The following is a 19,706-nucleotide window of genomic DNA, read 5'->3' on the forward strand; positions in this document are numbered from 1 at the left end:
AGAGCAGGATCAAGGTGTTTGGAAGGGGACACTAGCAGGGATGACAGCAGACGAGCAATGGCTGGCATTTCTGGAAGTAATTTGGAAGGTGCAACATAGATACATCCCAAAGATGAAGAAGTATTCTAAAGAGAAGATGAGACAACTGTGGCTGACAAAGGAAGCCAAAGACAGCATAAAAGCAAAAGAGAGGGTATATAATAAAGCAAAAATTAGTGGGATGCTAGAGGATTGGGAAGCTTTTAAAACCAACATATGGCAAAAAAAACATAAGGTGAGAAAAGATGAAGAATGAAGGTAAGCTATCCAATAATATAAAAGAGGATACCAAAAGCCTTTTCAGATATATAAAGAGTAAAAGAGAGGCAAGAGTGTATATTGGGCCATTGGAAAATGACGCTGGAGAGGTAGTAATTGGGAGGAAATGGCAGACAAAGTTAAGAAGTATTTTGTGTCAGTCTTCACTGTGGAAGGCACAAGCAGTATGCCAGAAATTCAAGAGTGTTGGGGAAGGGGCAGAAGCAAGTGTAGTTGCTGTTACTTAGAATAAGTTGCTTGGGAAGCTGAAATGTCTAGAAGCAAAATAAGTCACCTGGACCAGATGGACTACATCCCAGAGTTCTGAAACAGGTAGCTGAAGAGATTGTGGAAAATTTGTAATGATCTTTCAAGAAGGCAAGGCAGAAGAAAGGAAATTATAGACCAGATATCCTGACTTCAGCAGTGGGAAAATATTCGATTCCATTACTAAGGATGAGGTTTCAGGGTATTTGGAGGCACATGATAAAATAGGCCAAAGTCAGCATGCCTTCCTTAAGGAGAAATCTTGCCTGAAAAATCTGCTGGAATTCTTTGAGGAAATAACAGGCAGGATAGAAAAAGAAAGTCAGTGGATGTTGTTTATTTTCTTTTTCTTGCGGGCATGCACACATGAGACTGATAAGCACAATGAGAGCCCATGGTATTACAGGAAAGATACTAGCGTGGATAGAAGATGGTCAGAATAAAGGGGGGCACACTCCTCGTTTCCTTAATATTACTTGCCCGTCCACCTATCTTTATGTTGATTGTAACCTTGGCCACAAACCCATCAATTCCAACATCCAAATAGTTGAGATAAGATTTGAAAAGAAGCTATCCTGGTTGGCTGCTGTTGACTAGTGTGTTCCGCAGGAATTTGTATTGGGGCCGCTTCTTTTCACAGTTTTAAAGTTCAAAGTAAAATTTATTATCAGAGTACATGTATGTCACCACATACACCCTGAGATTCTTTTTCCTGCGGGCATGCTCAGCAAATCTATACAATAGTAACTATAAACAGGACCAATGAAAGAGCAAGTAGAGCACAGAAAAGAAGCAGTGCAAATGCAAGTATAAATAAATAGGTGGAGGGGCAGATGGTATTGAGGAAACAGGGAATCTACAGAAGAAGTTTGACTGGTTTGGAGAATGGACAAAGATGTGTCAGATGGAATACATGCATGTGTGGTCATGCACTTTGATAGAAGGAATAAAGGCATAGACTATTTTCTAAGTGGGGAGAAAATTCAAAAATCAGAGCTGTGAAGAGACTTGCAGGCACTTATGCACGATTCCCTAAAGGTTATCTTGCAGGTTGAGTCAGTGGTAAGGAATGTAAATGCAATGTTAGCCTCCATTTCAGAGGACTAGAACAAGAGCAAAGATGTGATACCAAGGCTTTATAAGGCACTGGTCAAACTGCACTTGGAGTATTATGGACAGTTTTGGTTTGGACCTCTGACCTAAGAAAAGATGTGCTGGCACTGGAGGGTCCAGAGGAAGTTGACGAGAATGATTCTTGGAATGAAAGGGTTAAAGTATGAGGCGCGTTTGATGACTCTGGACCTGTACTCACTTGGGTTCAGAAGAATGGGGAGTTGGGGAGGGGGGGCATGAATTGAATATTGAAATATCTACATAGGGTGAATGTGCAGAGGATATTTCCTGTAGTGGGTGATTCTCAAACCAGAGGGCCCATCCTTAGAATAGAGGGACATCCACTTAGAACAGAGATGAAGAGGAAGAGGAATTTTATTTGTCAGAGGGTGGTGAAACTGTGGAATTTATGGCCAAGGACTGGTGTGGAGTACATTTACAGTGGAGGTTGATAGTTCTTGGTTAGTCAGGTATCAAGGCTACAGGGAGGAGGTAACAGAACGAGGTTGAAGGGATAATAAATCAGCCATGACAGAGTGGCAGAGCAGGCTTGATGGGCCAAAATGGCCTAATTCTGCTCCTCTGTTGATTTATACTGATGAGTGGCTTTGTTGTACCTTATTGCGTATTGCAATGTTTGGAAAGCTCAAGTGATCTAGAAAGGAAAGGTGCTCTCAGTTTTGATAGATCTGTGCTGAGTTGTCTGGCCTCAGTCAGAGCATTAGTAGCAACTAGTTTCAACTTGTTTCCCGAATGAAAAGTCAAAATTCCTTGCAATGTAGATGTATGATCATCAGCTAAGAGCATAAATAGCTTTAGATGGTGTGCTCCTATTATCATTTATCTTGCAAATACACAGTGCATCAAGACAGATGAATATTTATTTCTTTGATGAGCCTTCACCTAGGCCCCACACCATCTATCTAGTTTTAAGGTTGGCAGCCAGAGCTGCTTGTTACTCTAATTTTCTGTCAGGAAGAGAATAAATGCATCAAAGTTGTCTTTGGAGCTGAAGATGACGAAGCTTTTCTTTTCACAGAACACTTTTAGTAGGAACATGGGTACTTTTACTCTTTCAAGCAAATTTAATAAGTAGATTTAATTCCAAGGAGAAGTAGAAAAAAAGGAGTTGGATTATTACAGCATAGCAAAGTATGTGTGGCCTGATATAATGAGGATTGTACTTAACTAGTTAAAGGGTTGATGATGTGGATTATAGATACATTTTCCAAATATACATTTGTCAACAGATATAATCAGATAGTGATCAGGACCAGGAATCTTGGTTGACCTTACATTTAAACTGGAGTAAACACGTGGAGTTAATTCGCTAAATTGGAAATGGAGTTTGGGATTTTATTTGGTTTGTATGATTAAGCAACAAATTTAACTTTATGCACAAGGCCACTGGCCAAGCTCAAAATAATCCTAAGGATCAAAATCTGTGATTTATTTAAATGATTAAACACAATCAGAGATTGTTAGTCCAAATGTACTTTTACCTTTGTAAACATGTGGTCATCATCCTGAACAGATCAGAACAGAAAGAAAGGAGAAAAAGCATCAGGCAGAGAAAGATTTCTGAAAAATAAGTCACAAGCAAAAACTGAATCAAGTTCAGTGAAACAATTACTTCTATCCTTGGAATGCCGTCCACAAGCTTCAAAAAGTGCTATTGAAATCAGTAAAGAACCATTGCAATTCAGCAACTGCAAAATCCAAGACATTTTTAAAAAAGTGCATTCAGAAATGGAAAGTTTAAGAACCCTCATGTGGTAAAGGAAGATGAAGGATAAAATGCCTTGTTCCTCAAGACTTAATTTAACCCCAATGTTGAGAGTATTTCCTCTAGTATCAGTATGAAATTTCAACCTGAGTGATTATCTGAAAACTCATGCAAATAAAACAAAATTATAATACATTTTACTTTCATATACAAATCAACAGAAGGTTAAGATTTTAAACTAGTTTTCAGCACTGTAAAGATATGCCCACTGCATTATTCTACTTTCCAAATTTCAACCCCAATAAATTATCATTTGGATTGAACTTAATAGCTAAAGAATCACATTATCTCCTCGTGAGGAAAATTTCTTCATTATAATCAAAGACAAGACACTTGCTGCTTTTACCTTGGCTAACCGTCACAAGCTGGGTGCAAATTGGTTATAGATATTATTACGAATCAAAATCCTTTGCAACAAATATCACTTAGACAAATCTCAATTTAACAATGTTGTAAGGAAGCAACATATAAAATATTAGAAACCTACAATAAGGAAGGTATTTTTGGCTTCTCATTTAACTTTAGATCTTGCTATCAAATTGTAAACAGTTGCATTTATTGTTAATTAACAGTTAACTATTTAAGAAACAGTTAGATAGGTTTTTACATAGTAAGGGAAATAAGAGTTATGGGGAAAAGGCAAATAGATGGAGCTGAGTTTACGGACAGATCAGCCATGATCTTATTGAATGGTGGGGCAGGCTCGATGGGCCGGATGGTCTACTCCTGCTCCTATTTCTTATGCGCTTATGTTCCTTATAAATAAATATCTGAAGGGGAAAGGTTAGAGTGTAGTGCTAAATGAAGGATAATTGGATGGCACAAAAAGGAAATTAGGTCCTCTGCTCAACTCTACTTCATTAGACTAGTGATACTGAGATGTAATTTGGTTCACTCACTTTAAATTCAATGGAGGGGTGATAGGAGGCTAATAAAGACAGTTTCAAAATTACATCAGCTAAATCAGTAATTCAAATCCTTACCAGGTCTATAAGTTTAGTAACTGGCACGTCCCTGATTGGCTTTTTCATTCGACAAAGTGTTTCAAGTGATGTACCAAAGCAACTTGGCAAATAATTCCCCCCAATTGTAAGAAAATAGTCCTTTCCTCGATCCAGATGCAAAACCAAGATGTCCTCAATCTTGTCCTCAGCTGAGTTTAATAATGTCACAGTGCCCTTGCTAACATAAACTTCCAGTGCAATATCCACAAATTCATCTGAAAGGGGAAAATACAAAGTATTAAGAAAGTTTTTTAAAATGGAGACACTTAAAAATTGCAGTTACTTGCATTCATTAGATGCTTTTAAACTTTTTTTTAAATCCAAGGTATCTCATAAATGAAAATTAGTAGCACAGTAGGCACAGTGATACGAAAACTTAGAAAGAATGACTGAATTTGCTTGAAAGGAGTACTCTTCTACAGTGTGAGAAGAATAGATTTTGTGGTTTCAAAGAACAAATTTGAAGGGCAATGAAGTTGCATAGAAGTCAACCAAAGAACTACGGTAGGTGGATGAAATGTACTATTTCAGGATCACTGCAGTACTTCATAGACAAAATCTTGATTTTTTTGAAGGGACACATACTGCAAAGTGGGCACCTAACCAGTATTTGACCTCCTGAAAGTAAATGAGAAGTGAATAAAGTGTGCTAACCTGCACAATTTAGAAAATGTAAGTTGTTGCTTCACATGCAAAATACACTTGAGAATGCAGATTTTGGGATTGAGGTGGTGTTTCATGGAATCGATATGGGTACTGGAGGAGATAGAAGAGTAAACCATAACATTCTACAGAAATGGGTTCCTTTCAAAAGACTCTTTCATGTCAAAGCGAATACATCTCTACAAGGTGAGCTAAATTAATTACAAATATAAAACTCAAAATAATTGATAACATAAGTATTCACCCCCTTTAATATGACATACCAAATCATCACTGGTACAGCCAATTGGTTTTAGAAGTCACATAATTAGTTAAATGGAGATCTGTTTTTAGAGCCTCATGCACAGTCAAGGTGTTTCAATTGATTGTAGTAAAATTACACCAGTATCTGGAAGGTCTAACTGCTGGTAAGTCAGTACATCAGTCAATGAAAGCAAGCATGCAGGCAGTGAAGAAAGCTAATGGCAAGCTGGCCTTTATAACAAGAGGAATTGAGTATAGGAGTAAAGAGGTCCTTCTGCAGCTGTATAGGGCCCTGGTGAGACCCCAACTGGAGTATTGTGTGCAGTTTTGGTCTCAAAATTTGAGGAAGGACATTCTTACTATTGAGGGAGTGCAGCGTAGGTTCATAAGGTTAATTCCCGGAATGGCGGGACTGTCATATGTTGAAAGATTGGAGCGATACACTGGAATTTAGAAGGATGAGAGGGGATCTGATTGAAACATATAAGATTATTAAGGGATTGGACACGCTGGAGGCAGGAAGCATGTTCCCGCTGATGGGTGAGTCCAGAACTAGAGGCCACAGTTTAATAAGGGGTAAGCCATTTAGAACAGAGATGCGGAAAAACTTTTTCACCCAGAGAGTGGTGGATATGTGGAATGCTCTGCCCCTGAAGGCAGTGGAGGCCAAGTCTCTGAATGCATTCAAGAGAGTTAGATAGAGCTCTTGTAGATAGCGGGGTCAAGGGATATAGATAGATAGATAGATACTTTATTCATCCCCATGGGGAAATTCAACTTTTTTTCCAATGTCCCATACACTTGTTGTAGCAAAACTAATTACATACAATACTTAACTCATAAAAAAAATATGATATGCATCTAAATCACCGTCTCAAAAAGCATTAATAATAGCTTTTAAAAAGTTCTTAAGTCCTGGCGGTAGAATTGTAAAGCCTAATGGCATTGGGGAGTATTGACCTCTTCATCCTGTCTGAGGAGCATTGCATCGATAGTAACCTGTCACTGAAACTGCTTCTCTGTCTCTGGATGGTGCTATGTAGAGGATGTTCAGAGTTATCCATAATTGACCGTAGCCTACTCAGCGCCCTTCGCTCAGCTACCGATGTTAAACTCTCCAGTACTTTGCCCACGACAGAGCCCGCCTTCCTTACCAGCTTATTAAGACGTGAGGTGTCCCTCTTCTTAATGCTTCCTCCCCAACACGCCACCACAAAGAAGAGGGCGCTCTCCACAACTGACCTATAGAACATCTTCAGCATCTCACTACAGACATTGAATGACGCCAACCTTCTTAGGAAGTACATTCGACTCTGTGCCTTCCTGCACAAGGCATCTGTGTTGGCAGTCCATCTGTGTTGGGGAGAGGGCAGGTACTGGGTACTATGATCAGCCATGATCACAGTGAATGGCGGTGCTGGCTAGAAGGGCCAAATGGCCTACTCCTGCACCTACTGTCTATTGTCTATCTAGCAAACACTATACCACGAAGACAAAAGTACACTCCATGCAACTCTGCAAAAAGGTTATTGAAAAGCACAAGTCAGGCGATGGATACAAGAAAGTTTCCAAGTCACTGAATAGCCCTTGGAGTACAGTCGTCAATCATTAAGAAATGGAAAGAATGTGGCATAGCTATAAAATCAGCCTACAACAGGCTGTCTTCAAAAACTATGCAAGAAGGGGACTAGTGACGGAGGCCACCAAGAGACCTCTGACAACTCTGGAGGAGTTACAAGCTTCAGAGCTGAGATGGGAACAGGTGATTCAACAGTCACAGCTTTATGGGAGAATGGCAAAAAGAAAGCCACTGTGGACAAAAAGCTCTCATGAAATCTTGGCTAGAGTTTGCAAGAAGGCATGTGGGAGGCTCTGATGTTAGCTGGAAGAAGGTGCGATGGTCTGATGAAACCAGACTAAACACTATGTTTGGTGTTAGCCAAACATCGCACAGAATCAAAAACACACCATCCCTACCATGAAGCATGGTGGTGGCTGCATCATGCTGTGGGGATGCTTCCCTGTAGCAGGCCCTGGAAGGTTTGTGAAGGTAGAGGGTAAAATTAATGCAGTACAAATACAAGGAAATCCTGGAGGAAAACCTGATGCTCTCTGCAAGAGAACTGAGACTCGGAAGAAGATTTATTTTCCAGCAAGAAATTGACCCTAAGCATAAAGCCAAAGCTATACAGCAATGGTTTAAAAATAACAAAGTTAATGTCCTGGAGTGACTACTTTAAAAGGGCTGTTCATTCATGTCCCCATGCAATCTGACAGAGCTTGAACAGTTTTGTAAAGAAGAACGGGTAAAAATTGCAGATTCCAGATGTGCAAAGCTGATAGAGACCTATTCACACAGACTCAAGGCTTTAATTGCTGCCAAAGGTACATCTAATAAATACTGACTTGAAGAGGGCGAGTAATTATGCAATCAATTATTTTGTGTTTAATAACGTAATAAATTTAGACCAATTTGTAGAAAATTGTTTTCATTTTGACATGGAAGAGTCTTTTCTGTTGATCAGTGTCAAAAAAACCAAATTAAATTCACTGTGTTTGAATGCTGTAAAATAGTGGTCACCAACCTTTTTCAGCCCAAGATCCCCTCCCTCAACCATAGTGAAAGGCAAGATCTACCGACTAAATTGTTTAGAGAGAAAACAGCTCAGATTGTACTTCCAACTTGAAGCCTTTTATTTGGGCTAATTGTATTTGAATTACATAAAATGTTTTTGTCAAACTTTCAAATTAAATCAAACAAGAAAACACTGTAACTAGCATATCAAACAGGCCATAGCTGTCTTTCTTTAATATAATACTTCACACCTTTAATTCTAAGTTTCATTATTTTATTTCTTTCAACATGAAAAATAAATGAATAAAAATTGACTGCGGCACTCAGTGTGATGACTGGGGCTGAATACTTTCTGCTAGTTCCCTGAAATTTGGCTCATAACTACAGACAGCCAGTCTGAGACAGTCTGTGAGATGTCTGTCAGTAAGACTGCTCCTGTACTTAGATTTAATAATTTTCATCTGTGAAAATGCAGTTTCACACAGATAAGTTGACCCGAAGTAGGCACTGACTTTCAGTGCAGATGTGGTGAGATGAGGAAACTTCTCCCTGCTGACAAGCCCCCAAAAGTCACCTTCCCTTGACCTTACTTTAAGCTCGATGTCATTTTGCAAATCAACTATTTCCACTTCCAGTATCACTTGGCACACCAAATACTTGTTGGAATTTGGCTGCTATCTGTTCTATATCGATCTGCAGAAATGGGTTTGAAATAAATGCAGCAATATCTTCCATGACGTTTTATCTCCCCAAAACGCTGATCGAACTCTATTGCCAGTTTATCTAGGTAAACATAGTACTGCTCAGGGCGAAAAGCATTTTTTTCTTTGATGGCCTGTACCATTTTTTCCAAGTTGGGAAAGTGTGTCAGCCTCCTGTTCTTTAAATTTGAAATCCAAACACCGAGCTTGGCCTTAAACACATTTACTGCGCTTATCATGTGAGGCAGGTATCGGTCTTTTCCCATGAGCTTGTTGTTCAGTGCGTTTAATTTCGCCATTAGGTCTGTCAGAAACCCTAAATCCAGTAGCCACGCATCATCTGACAGTTCCTCGTGCTCCTCGTTTCTTGTTGACAGAAAAGTCTTTATCTCAGGCATCAAGTCAACAAATCGCCGCAACTCAACCACCGAACATCAGCATGAAGAATTATGTCTCCGTAAGCAGCATCAAGCTCATCCAATAACGCCTGAAATAAGCGGTGCTGAAGCGCTTTCGCTCGAATCAAGTTTATCAGTTTGACCACCAGTGTCATTACATGAGAAAAGTCCACGACCTTCCCAGCCAAGGGAAGTGATAATCCAGGAAGTTGAGAAAATCAGGGTCATTACGGCACAGTGCTATAAAACCAACACACACACCACGCTTCGCTGGGGCCCCATCAGTAGTAATTGCTGCCAGTTTAGATAGATAGATAGATAGATACTTTATTCATCCCCATGGGGAAATTCAACTTTTTTTCCAATGTCCCATACACTTGTTGTAGCAAAACTAATTACATACAATACTTAACTCAGTAAAAAATATGATATGCATCTAAATCACTATCTCAAAAAGCATTAATAATAGCTTTTAAAAAGTTCTTAAGTCCTGGTGGTAGAATTGTAAAGCCTAATGGCATTGGGGAGTATTGACCTCTTCATCCTGTCTGAGGATGAATGGGGATGTCATTTTCACGGACATATTTTTTAAACTCATTATAAATATCCTCACCTCTCGTTCTCTCCTTTAATTGCAAAAGGGTGAGGAAGCCCTCCTTTGTTTTAAAATCCTGGAAAGTCATTCTGACAAATATGACAAGCTGAGCTGTTTGCATTACATCCAGGGATTCATCGAACTGTTGTGAAAAATATTCAGAGTGACAAGTCCTTTAATCCTTGTCGATCCACGTTCTCTGACAGTGACTCTACCCTCCTTGTCACTGTTGCAGGGCCAAGCGGTATATTATGTATTGCCGTTTTGATGTCATCTTTGTTTTTAAAGTCATTAAAAACAGTCTCTGTGGTAATGGTCATTGCTTCCTTGAATAAATCGCCATCTGTAAAAGGCTTCTTGTGTTTAGCCAAAAGGTGACTTACACAAAATGATGCTTCAATAGCAGCCTTATTTTGAGCAGCATGTTTTGTGAAAAACGATTGCTGGGCCTTCAACCCCGATTTCAGCTCCTCAGCCTTCCTAGCATGGATTGCGCTCTTTGGGGAGTAGGTGTCTTTAAGTTTCTGGTGGTTGGTGTTGTGGTGCTGCTCCAGATTCCCTCTTTTAGTCAGTGCTTGTGTTTGGTGGCACAACATACATACACACTCGTCTTTCACCAAGCTAAACAGAAATTCCTCTTCCCATTCTGGATGGAATTTGTACGTTTTCGCATTCTTTTGTGGCGCCTCCGCCATGCTAGCTAGCTATCTTGCAGGATATCACTGGCGAGTACCGTATATTGATGTTTGCGACAGTCTGTACTCTAGATCATTGGTCACTTTGATGCAGCACAGGCTACGTTGAAACCGCGGTGCATGGCGGGGAGCTAAACACACATGCACACTGGGCAGAGAGAACGGAACTAAAACCCCGCAACCCAGAAACAATCTCTCTTTACAAACAGCTTTCCGTAATGAAAGTATTGATATATAACCACTATCCTAATGTATTTATTTTTGATTTTTAAAAATTCTTTTTGGGATCTATTGGGAAAGTCTCAAAGATTGACTAGTCGATCGCGATTGACGGGTTGGCGACCACTACTGTAAAACAATAAAACATGAAAACTTCTAAAGGGGGGGGTTGAACACTTTTTAAATCAGCACTGTACATGATGTACCTTGTGGTGGGATTACACTGGAGATGTTGGAAGCAATGAAAAATGATCCAATGAATGTGAAGGTTGTTCAAGAACAAGGGAGGGGAGAAAAAAAACAAGTCTATTCATTAAATCATACGTATATGTAAAAATAAAATAACAAAATCAGGAAAATGCTTGATGAAATCAATTCTACGATATTAATAAGGGAAAACATAAGGCAGTGTATAAACCACAGAGAAATGGGACACACTGAATAGTTCTTTCAAAACAACTGACAGGTGTTAGTGCGATTTTTGTAAATAACTTTAATGATTTCAGCCACTAGCCTTCAGATTTGAATGCATAGATTAAATTTAGAATGCAGCTCAGAACAGTAAAATGCAGACCAGACAGACCAGGAAACAGGCACTTAATCCATTGTCTACATATGCACAAACCCAATCAACATCAGATTGCATGAATACAACAGTAATTAACACTCATTTTGGATGTGAACCTTTAGCACATAAAATGTCTTGTGGTGCTGGGCCAAGCAGACTTCTTGCTTCAAAAGGGTCTCTCTCTCTGTGACTCCAAAAGCTTATTTGTGATATATTATCAAATGAAGAAGCTACTGCATAATTACCAGTACTTTTCTCCAGTGACATCATTAGGCACAATAGTTAAATAAATTCCTTCTATGAAGTATCATCTAAGATGCAATTAAAACTTGGAAACAAAAGATGACTCAGAAATTAAGATACATTTCTGCCTGAATGGTGTACAACAAAAATGCTAATATTTTAAGCATAGAGTCCAAGGACAAAAATAAAATTACCTCAAGGTACAAATCAAGTCAATAATCTTTGACAACACTACTAATAGAATGGCACATAACCTTAGCTTACTTACTGGGTTCAAGATATCCTTCACAAGGTTCTGCCTTTAGCCACTGCTTGCTGTAATGACTGTCATTCAATTTTGGAATGAAGGAGAAATGACATGGCACTTGCCCATCATTAGTAATCTGAAACCATTTCTTTTGCAGCTGTCGAAATTTAACATCCTTAAAAGTAAACTGCAATAGGGAAAAAATGCGAACAGGTTGCTTATTCTTTATTTGATTCAACAATTCTTAATGCTTCTGGAGCATTCTTAAAAATTTAACTGAAAGCAGTAATATCACAAAAGCCCTGCAGTAATTGTACTGTAGACTCACGTCACCTGTATATTGTCCTATTGTTTTGACTTACTCAGTTCATAATTTTTTTTAAAAGAGTTAATTGGTAAATTCAGAACTACATTTCCTTTTTGTTGTTTCTCCATAAATGAATCTTCTCCTTCTTGTACGACTTCCATGAAGACCTTTCCCCGCACACACTTAATTATCCCAACAAGAAAATTAGGTTGAAAGTCTACTGGACCCAGCAATGTAGACAACCCTTTAATGCAACACACACACGCACACACCAAATGCTGGAGGAACTCAGCAGGCCAGGTAGCATCTATGGAAAAGAGTAAGCAGTCGACGTTTTAGACCAAGACCCTTCATCAGGACTGGGAAAATAAAAATGAGAAGTCGGAAGAAGGAGGGTACAAGGTAGTAGGAGATAGGTGAGAGGGAGGGGTGAAGTAAAGAGCTGGTAAATTGATTGGTGAAAGAGATAAAGAGCTGGAGAACAAGCAATCTGACATGAGAGTGTTGAAGAAAGGGATGGGCAGAACCACCAGAGGGCAGCTGATAGGCAGGTAAGGAGATGAGAGAGGGAAACTGGAATAGGGGAAATGGTGAAGGGGTGGGGCAATTACCAGAAGTTCGAGAAATTGATGTTAATGTCATCAGTTTGGAGGATACCCAGATGGAATATAGATGTTGCTCCTCTAACCTAAGTGTGGCCTCATTGTGGCAGTAGAGGAGGCAAGGGACTGGTATGTTGGAATGGGAATGGAAAGTAGAATTGAAATGGGTGGTCACCAGGAGATAACAATTTTTTCTGGTGGACAGAGTATAGGTGCTCGGCGAAGCAGTCTCCCAATCTACATCGGGTCTCACCGATATACAAGAGGCCACACCGGGAGGATACCGCAGATGACCCCAACAGATTCACAGGTGAAGTGTTGCTTCACCTGGAAGGACTGCTTAGGGCTCTGAATGGTAGTGAGGGAGGTGGTGTAGGGGCAGGTATGGCACCTGTTCTCCTTGCAAGGATAAGTATCAGGAGGGAGAAAGCAGTCACTTAGGGAGCAATCCCTGCTGAAAGTGGAAGTGGAGGGAGGGAAAGATGTGTTTGGTAGTTAAATCCTGCTGGAGATGGCAGAAATTAAGGAGAATTACATGCTGGATGTGTAGACTAGTGGGATGGTAGGTGAGGACAAGCAGAACCCTATTGCTGGTGGGGAAACAGAAGATGGGGTGGGCGCAGAAGTGAATGAAATGGAAGAGATGCTGGTGAGGGCAGTGTTGATGGTGGTGGTGGAGGACATCTCAATAGTTCTGGAATGAAAAGCTTCATCCTCAGAGCAGATGCTGCAAAGATGGAGGAACTGAGAGAAGGGGATGGCATTTTTGCAAGTGACAGTGTTGGGAAGAGGTATAGTCCAGATAGCTGTGAGAATCAGTGGGTTTATAAAATATATCAGTAAATAAACTGTCCCCAGAGATAGAGATAGAGAGATTTGAGAAAGGGGAGGGAGATGTCAAGAAACTTTATAGCATTTTGAAATGGATTTGTGCCAAAAGGTAGTATGAATAGAGCATGTAGCCCAGGTCAATTTTATATTTAAAAAGCACAAACCAAGACAGAAATAATTCATCAATGACAGAAGTACTTGGGGGTTAGATATTCCAAATAGTTTCTCCTGAAGTGGTAAACCTACAGTTGTCATAAATGTTTCTTCTATTTGCATTAACCTGCACACATACCAGACTGTGCTATAATTTAAACAGCATACTGCTAATCAGTATAAAAAAAATGTAATTGCATAAATAATGGTAATGGAGATGAAGTTACGTGAATCAAAAAACAAGTGCTAGGTTTTAATATTTGCTGAAAAACACAATACTATAGCTGGCAATTTTCAAATCAAAAAAGTTGTTATGCGCTTACTTCTCGTTTACTAAGAGCTAAAGAAGGCAAGAACTCGTTTTCCATTCGATCCATCACTCGAACAATATCTTCAAAAACTTTCTTGTACCTTTGCTCATTTACAACTTTCACCTATTGGAGAATGGAAAATGTACTGTTAATTAACTTCATCTTTCACATGGAAGCAAAGTTCAAAGTACATTTATTATTGAAGTATGTATACCATATACAACCTTGAGATTCCTGTTCCTGCAGGCAGCCAGGAAACAAAGAAACACAATAGAATCCACGAAAAAAACCCACACAACAAAAGACTGTTAAACATCATCAAAAATCAATGTGCATTTTATATTAACTTAGTTACATACACCCCTTTTGCAAAATTTGGTTGCAAAATATTTGGGATATTTATCAAATAAAATTAAAGCATGATCTTGTAGACTATAATCAGCTAGCACTGAAATAATGAATACATCAATTGTACATAAATGATGCAGGTTGAGAGATAAGTATTGATCTGGAGAGAGAAATGTTATTCTTCAAAAAGCAAAATGTTTGACAGAGCAGATGTTTCATATTTACAAGATCAAAACTTGTATACAGCTAAGATTTGATTTGTGCTTTATTTTTATTAATAATCTCAATATAAGTGTTAAGGACACATTCAGCAAGATTCAAATAATACCAAGTTCTTCTGTAACAAACGATGTGTTATTTCTTTCAGTACATTTGACTTGTAAATGGCAATTGTGTTTTTTTTGGTGTAGAATTCTTTTATACAGTGGTAGGTGAATATTCTAAATTTGTATTTAAAAGAGACAAGTTTTGACCCTTACAGACTACATGTCACCAATGGCTGATTTAAAATGCATCAAGACAATAGCACAAGTAATTAAAATGTTTCGATTTATTTAGAGAGTGAAAACGAGAACATATACCCCAATATCCAGAAGTGAACTGACAGGTTTGTGATCACTGGTTCGAAGTTCCATGTGACTTCGATAACATTTCTGCCGGACACTTTCACCTCTCCAGAGAACTCGGTCACACCAAGCTGGGATACGACATTTACCACTGTCAAGAAGAGACAATCAGTATAATAGAGCTATGTATTATAAACCTTGAGATAAACAATAATACAGAATAATGATAAACACATTCAAAGTGCCTGCATTTTCCTATCTGTTTCAAATCTGTTGACTCTGTTGAATTAAGCAGTTGATTTTCTTGATTTCGGGGGTGATGTAATTTTTGAAGAGATGAATAAACAGGATACTAATCTCTTTGCTGAGTAAAGCAAACAAAATTTAAACTAAACATTTTCCAAAGTTGGCTATCAAAGCCAAGTTATAAACGTAATTCTAACCCAACATAATCCAAAAGACCTCTGGTCAAGTGAAGCAAAAATAAATACAACCTATCCTCGTTATATGCGGGGGATACATTCCTTGCAGTCGATGCATAGTATGGAAAACACATAATGTAAATAATTATTTAAATGTAGAAAATAGGGATGCGTTCTGGAAGGCTTCCTAAATATGTTTTATCTGTAATTTATTCACATTTTCATACCAATACGACACAAAAGCAGTACCACAAGGCAACATTATATTTCATCAATTTAAGGTTATATTCAAAGTAATAAATCATAGAAAGTTTGCCTTGAAATCTGACGCAGTCTTTTCATCCTTACTGTGTTTTGGCATACGCTTCCAAAAAAGCCCAGTATTGTCTGCATTAAACACCTGCTTTGGTGTGATGCCTAAACTTAGCTATCATAGCCTGCAACTGCAAAGGGGAGCGTTCAGCAGCTTCGTGGTCAGCACTAGCTTGCTCACCACACACAGCTATGTTGTGAAGCCTCTGATGATTAACAAACTTAGAAAACCATCCCCTACTTGCATTAAAGCTAACAATATCACTTGACCACTTCCTCACTTCAGGCGACCATAAATTTCCAAAGCTTTCGCACGAAGATGATCAGAACTGAGTGTTGTTTTTTTCTTTGTTTCATGCTCAATGTACAAACTCAACATTTTCTCCATTTTTGTCATAATCCGGTTACGCACTTTGGTAACAATCTTTGAAGACGTGATGAATCAATCACTGCACTTTTTATTTTTTCAGTATTTTTCTTTATGTTTCTGATCGTGGACTCACCCAGGCCGAAGTAACATCCCAGAACTGTGTTACCTTCACCTGCCACGGCCCTGTTTATAATTTCTAAATTGGTTCTCTGCCACTTGGCTGATGGCTCAGGACTTGACATGGGACGCTTAGGAGGCATAATTAAATATTTCAAGCACAAAATCAGTGCATTGTAGGTAATAACAACAAAAGTCTAAGCGTGCAAGATCCCACATCCACATGCTGCCAAAACCAATGCAAGACTGGCGGGAGTGATACTGTGAGGCATGCGCACTTGACTTGTATTGGCGGGAAAGCTGTGCTTCTCGTGCCAACAGCCTTGCGTAACTGTGAGTTTTGGACGCATATAAGGAGAAGTTGGTAGAAATAGGTTCAATGCATAACTGTGAATCTGCATTGTATGAAGACGTATATAACGAGGGTAGGGTGTACCCATGCAGAAATCTGTTGCAATTCAAAATCATTCAGCAGCTTTTCTTTTTAGCATAGGCCAATGACAAAGATGGATGGAAAACAGGTAATTAAACAGCAACACAACTCAAAATGTACTTTGGATATACCTGCAAAACTTACATACAAAAAACAACTTTTTGCTAAACATTATGCGTGGCTGAGCTTTACACTGAGTGTGAAATATTTTTATTAATAACTAGTTCACAATGCCAGTTCCTGTGTATTGATCAATAAAAAGCAATAAACATGAAAAATTTCAGGGAGTTGTATCCTTTTGACAATGTTCTTTCTCCCCCGGCTTTCTAGCTTGTCAAAGTGGGGAGGGGGGGGTGCAAATAAAGTAGCTGCAATTAACATAAGCATACATTACAACATAGATTTCCACTCATCTCATTTCAATCCAATTGCTATTATAATAGAGAGGAACGAAAATGTTAGTATCAAGAATGGAGGATATTATCAGGGTGATAAACTTAACAAGTCAACGTGAAGTGACCAGGCAATACCAAGAGGGAATTATAAAAAGCGATAATGGCTGGCACAAGTGTCTGTCTGGTGGAACTGAACTTCAAGCAGGATTCTTTTGAACTTAAGGCCAGTTTTAAAATATGTACAAACATCAGGCCCCACCTGTGAAACTAACCCCAGCAGATTAAATGGTTCGCCTTGGCGGGTTTCCACAAAATGTGGAACACAGTAGACCAGGTAGCATCTATAGGGAGAAGCACTGTTGACGTTTTAGGCCGAGACCCTTCGTCAGGTTGATTACCAGCAGGGTCTCGGCCCGAAACGTCGACAGTGCTTCATCATGGATATTAACAAACATGTTTTTAAAACTTTGCTAAGAATATGAAGTGACCATAACAGATTGATATTAAAGGTCCAATTTCTTCTCCTCTTCCCCACATGCACTTATTTAGAACATATGGTGGATGTGACACACTAATTAACTTACTTTGAGCTCTACTAATTGAACTGTGTTAGTTGCCATGTTTTAAAATAAAAATTGCATTAAAAAAGTTTTCAGAAACCCTACCTAATTGACATGTATTACAGAAGGACTCAGTGTCAAAAAAACTCCAAAACTGAATGAATGAGAATGGAAGCTTAAGTAGTATGCTTTTGAAAATTATTCATTCACATTTCCAAGTGCAAGGTGAAAATTGTTGGCTACAGTACTTAACCAAACTCATGGAGGTTGCTATAAGAAAACATAATTCTAGGTATCATTGTACATAATTCCAGCAATAAGTACATTTATCACAATAATTTACCTCGAGTCCCATCCGTCTGATTTAGTATCATATTTGTAAGTAGGCCTGAAATGAATTTCCCCCTCACTGAAGTCTGCAAAAGCTTTTTTAGTCCTTCGTTGAATATTCAGCTGAAAGTAGGATAGAAATTAACTGTGTTAATGATCAAATATTTTCTGTATTTTAAAGTCGTGATTCCAGAAAAAGCCAAAATGAAGAATGGATGTAACATTTTATCCATTACTGATAAGGAGAGGAGATATTGAATGAAAAGGATACTCAATGAAAAGGATTAACATTGAAATATCTGGACAACAAAGATGGGGGAAGGTATGATGGCACTCGATAGCAACTTCTTCCAGCTCACCTGCGGGAACAGCTTAATTTCTACCTTTAATGTCTCTCTTTTTCCTTTCCAAGGTGGATGAGGTTCTGTCAAAGACCCTGACTTAGAGCTATACTCAAACTTTGGTTCTTTGTTAACACGAGGAAATCTGCAGATGCTGGAAATTCAAACAACACACACAAAATGCTGGTGGAACACAGCAGGCCAGGCAACATCTATAGGGAGAAGCACTGTCGACGTTTTGGGCCGAGACCCAGCTGATAATCAACCTGATGAAGGGTCTTGGCCCGAAATGTCAACAGTGCTTCTCCCTATAGATGCTGCCTGGCCTGCTGTGTTCCACCAGCATTTTGTGTGTGTTGTTTGGTTCTTTGTTATTGTTTTTCTATACCTCAAGGACACAGCCTGGAAGATGAGCACACTTTTGGAGTTCTGAGGCTTTGTAGCCCTGTGAATAAGCCAACTCTACGCGGCTGCGAGTGTCGTGGGAGAAAGCGGAACATTGGATTGGCTGTTAGGGGCTCAGTACTAGATAAATCATGTTCTCTCTTTCTTGTTGGTGGGGAGAGTTCGTTGCCAATTCTCGAGTTGCAGAACTCGGGGGGGGGGGGGGGGGTGGAGAGAGTAAGTGACATGGCAGACTGTAACACTGTAAATCAGCGTGTTTAGTTTATGTCTCCCCTCTTGCTGTGAAAGGGTGAATCTTTCTGCCTCTATTAGGACAGAGCAAGCCTGTGGTTATGTTGAATTGTCGGGGGAACAATTAGTTTCTGTTGCCCTGCAGATCATGGTCTTTCCTGGGGGCTTTGCTATTGCTTGCTTGGTGGGTGGAGGATGCTGATGCTTTTTTTTGCTGAAATAAGTGGGGGAGGAGGAGGGCCGTTTCTTTGCCGCTACTTGTATGTGGGGGGGAATAGGGGGGCTGTGGGGTTCTTATGTTTTTACTGTCACTCATTCTTTGGGGCACTCTTGCTTTTTTGAGGATGTCTGCGAAGAACAAGAATTTCAGGTTATATATTGTATACATTCTCTGATATTAAATGGAACTAATGAAACATAATAATCTGACATAAATATAGAGATCTTAGTCAAATGTGAAATTTAACTTTGTACTTTGTACTTTGTACTTATATTCCAAATGTTCCCATTATACATTGTGGCACAGCCCAAAACCACTGTCGTATTATTTTTTGGAATTCTTAACTGCACTTAATGTCAGCAAGACCAAGGAATTGATTGTAGACTTGAGGAAGGGGAAGTCAGGAGATCACATACCAATCTTCATTCAGATGTCAGCAGTAGAAAGGATGTGCAGTTACAAGTTCCTGGGCATCAACATCTCAGAAGATCTATCCAGGCCGTAACATTGATGCAATCACGAAGGTATACCAGTAACTATACTTTATTAGGAGTTTGAGGTGATTTGGTATGTTACCAAAGACTCAAGAAAATTTCTATAGATGTGAGGATTCTGACTGGTTGCATTATCACCCGGTATGAAAGATCGTAAGAGGTCTTAAGAGGGTTGTACACTCATCCAGCTCCATTATGGGCAGAAGTCTTTCTATAATCGATGACATCTTCCAAAGGAAGTGCCTCAAAAAAGCAGCATCCATCACTAAAGATCCTCACCATCTGGGGTATAACCTCCTTTCATTACTACTGAGGGGTGGAATAGGAGCCTGAAAACCCACACT

At 39.2% G+C, this 19,706-nt stretch overlaps 1 protein-coding gene across 2 annotated transcripts in view; it reads right to left on the reverse strand.

The window, feature by feature from the left end:
* Positions 1 to 19,706, reverse strand: part of ocrl (OCRL inositol polyphosphate-5-phosphatase) — a 102,572-nt gene that overhangs the window by 15,108 nt on the left and 67,758 nt on the right. The window contains exons 14-19 of one of the 2 annotated variants that reach the window (XM_073058247.1): positions 17,685 to 17,794; positions 14,748 to 14,883; positions 13,831 to 13,941; positions 11,636 to 11,801; positions 4,447 to 4,682; positions 3,180 to 3,203 (exon numbers count right to left, since the gene is read on the reverse strand). In XM_073058247.1, the coding sequence (XP_072914348.1) occupies positions 3,180 to 3,203; positions 4,447 to 4,682; positions 11,636 to 11,801; positions 13,831 to 13,941; positions 14,748 to 14,883; positions 17,685 to 17,794 (783 nt within the window). The remainder of the gene's footprint in view (positions 1 to 3,179; positions 3,204 to 4,446; positions 4,683 to 11,635; positions 11,802 to 13,830; positions 13,942 to 14,747; positions 14,884 to 17,684; positions 17,795 to 19,706) is intronic. The other variant, XM_073058248.1, reaches the window with a different exon arrangement.

Source organism: Hemitrygon akajei, chromosome 10 (assembly GCF_048418815.1).
Source record: "Hemitrygon akajei chromosome 10, sHemAka1.3, whole genome shotgun sequence".
NCBI classification, from domain to species: domain Eukaryota; kingdom Metazoa; phylum Chordata; class Chondrichthyes; order Myliobatiformes; family Dasyatidae; genus Hemitrygon; species Hemitrygon akajei.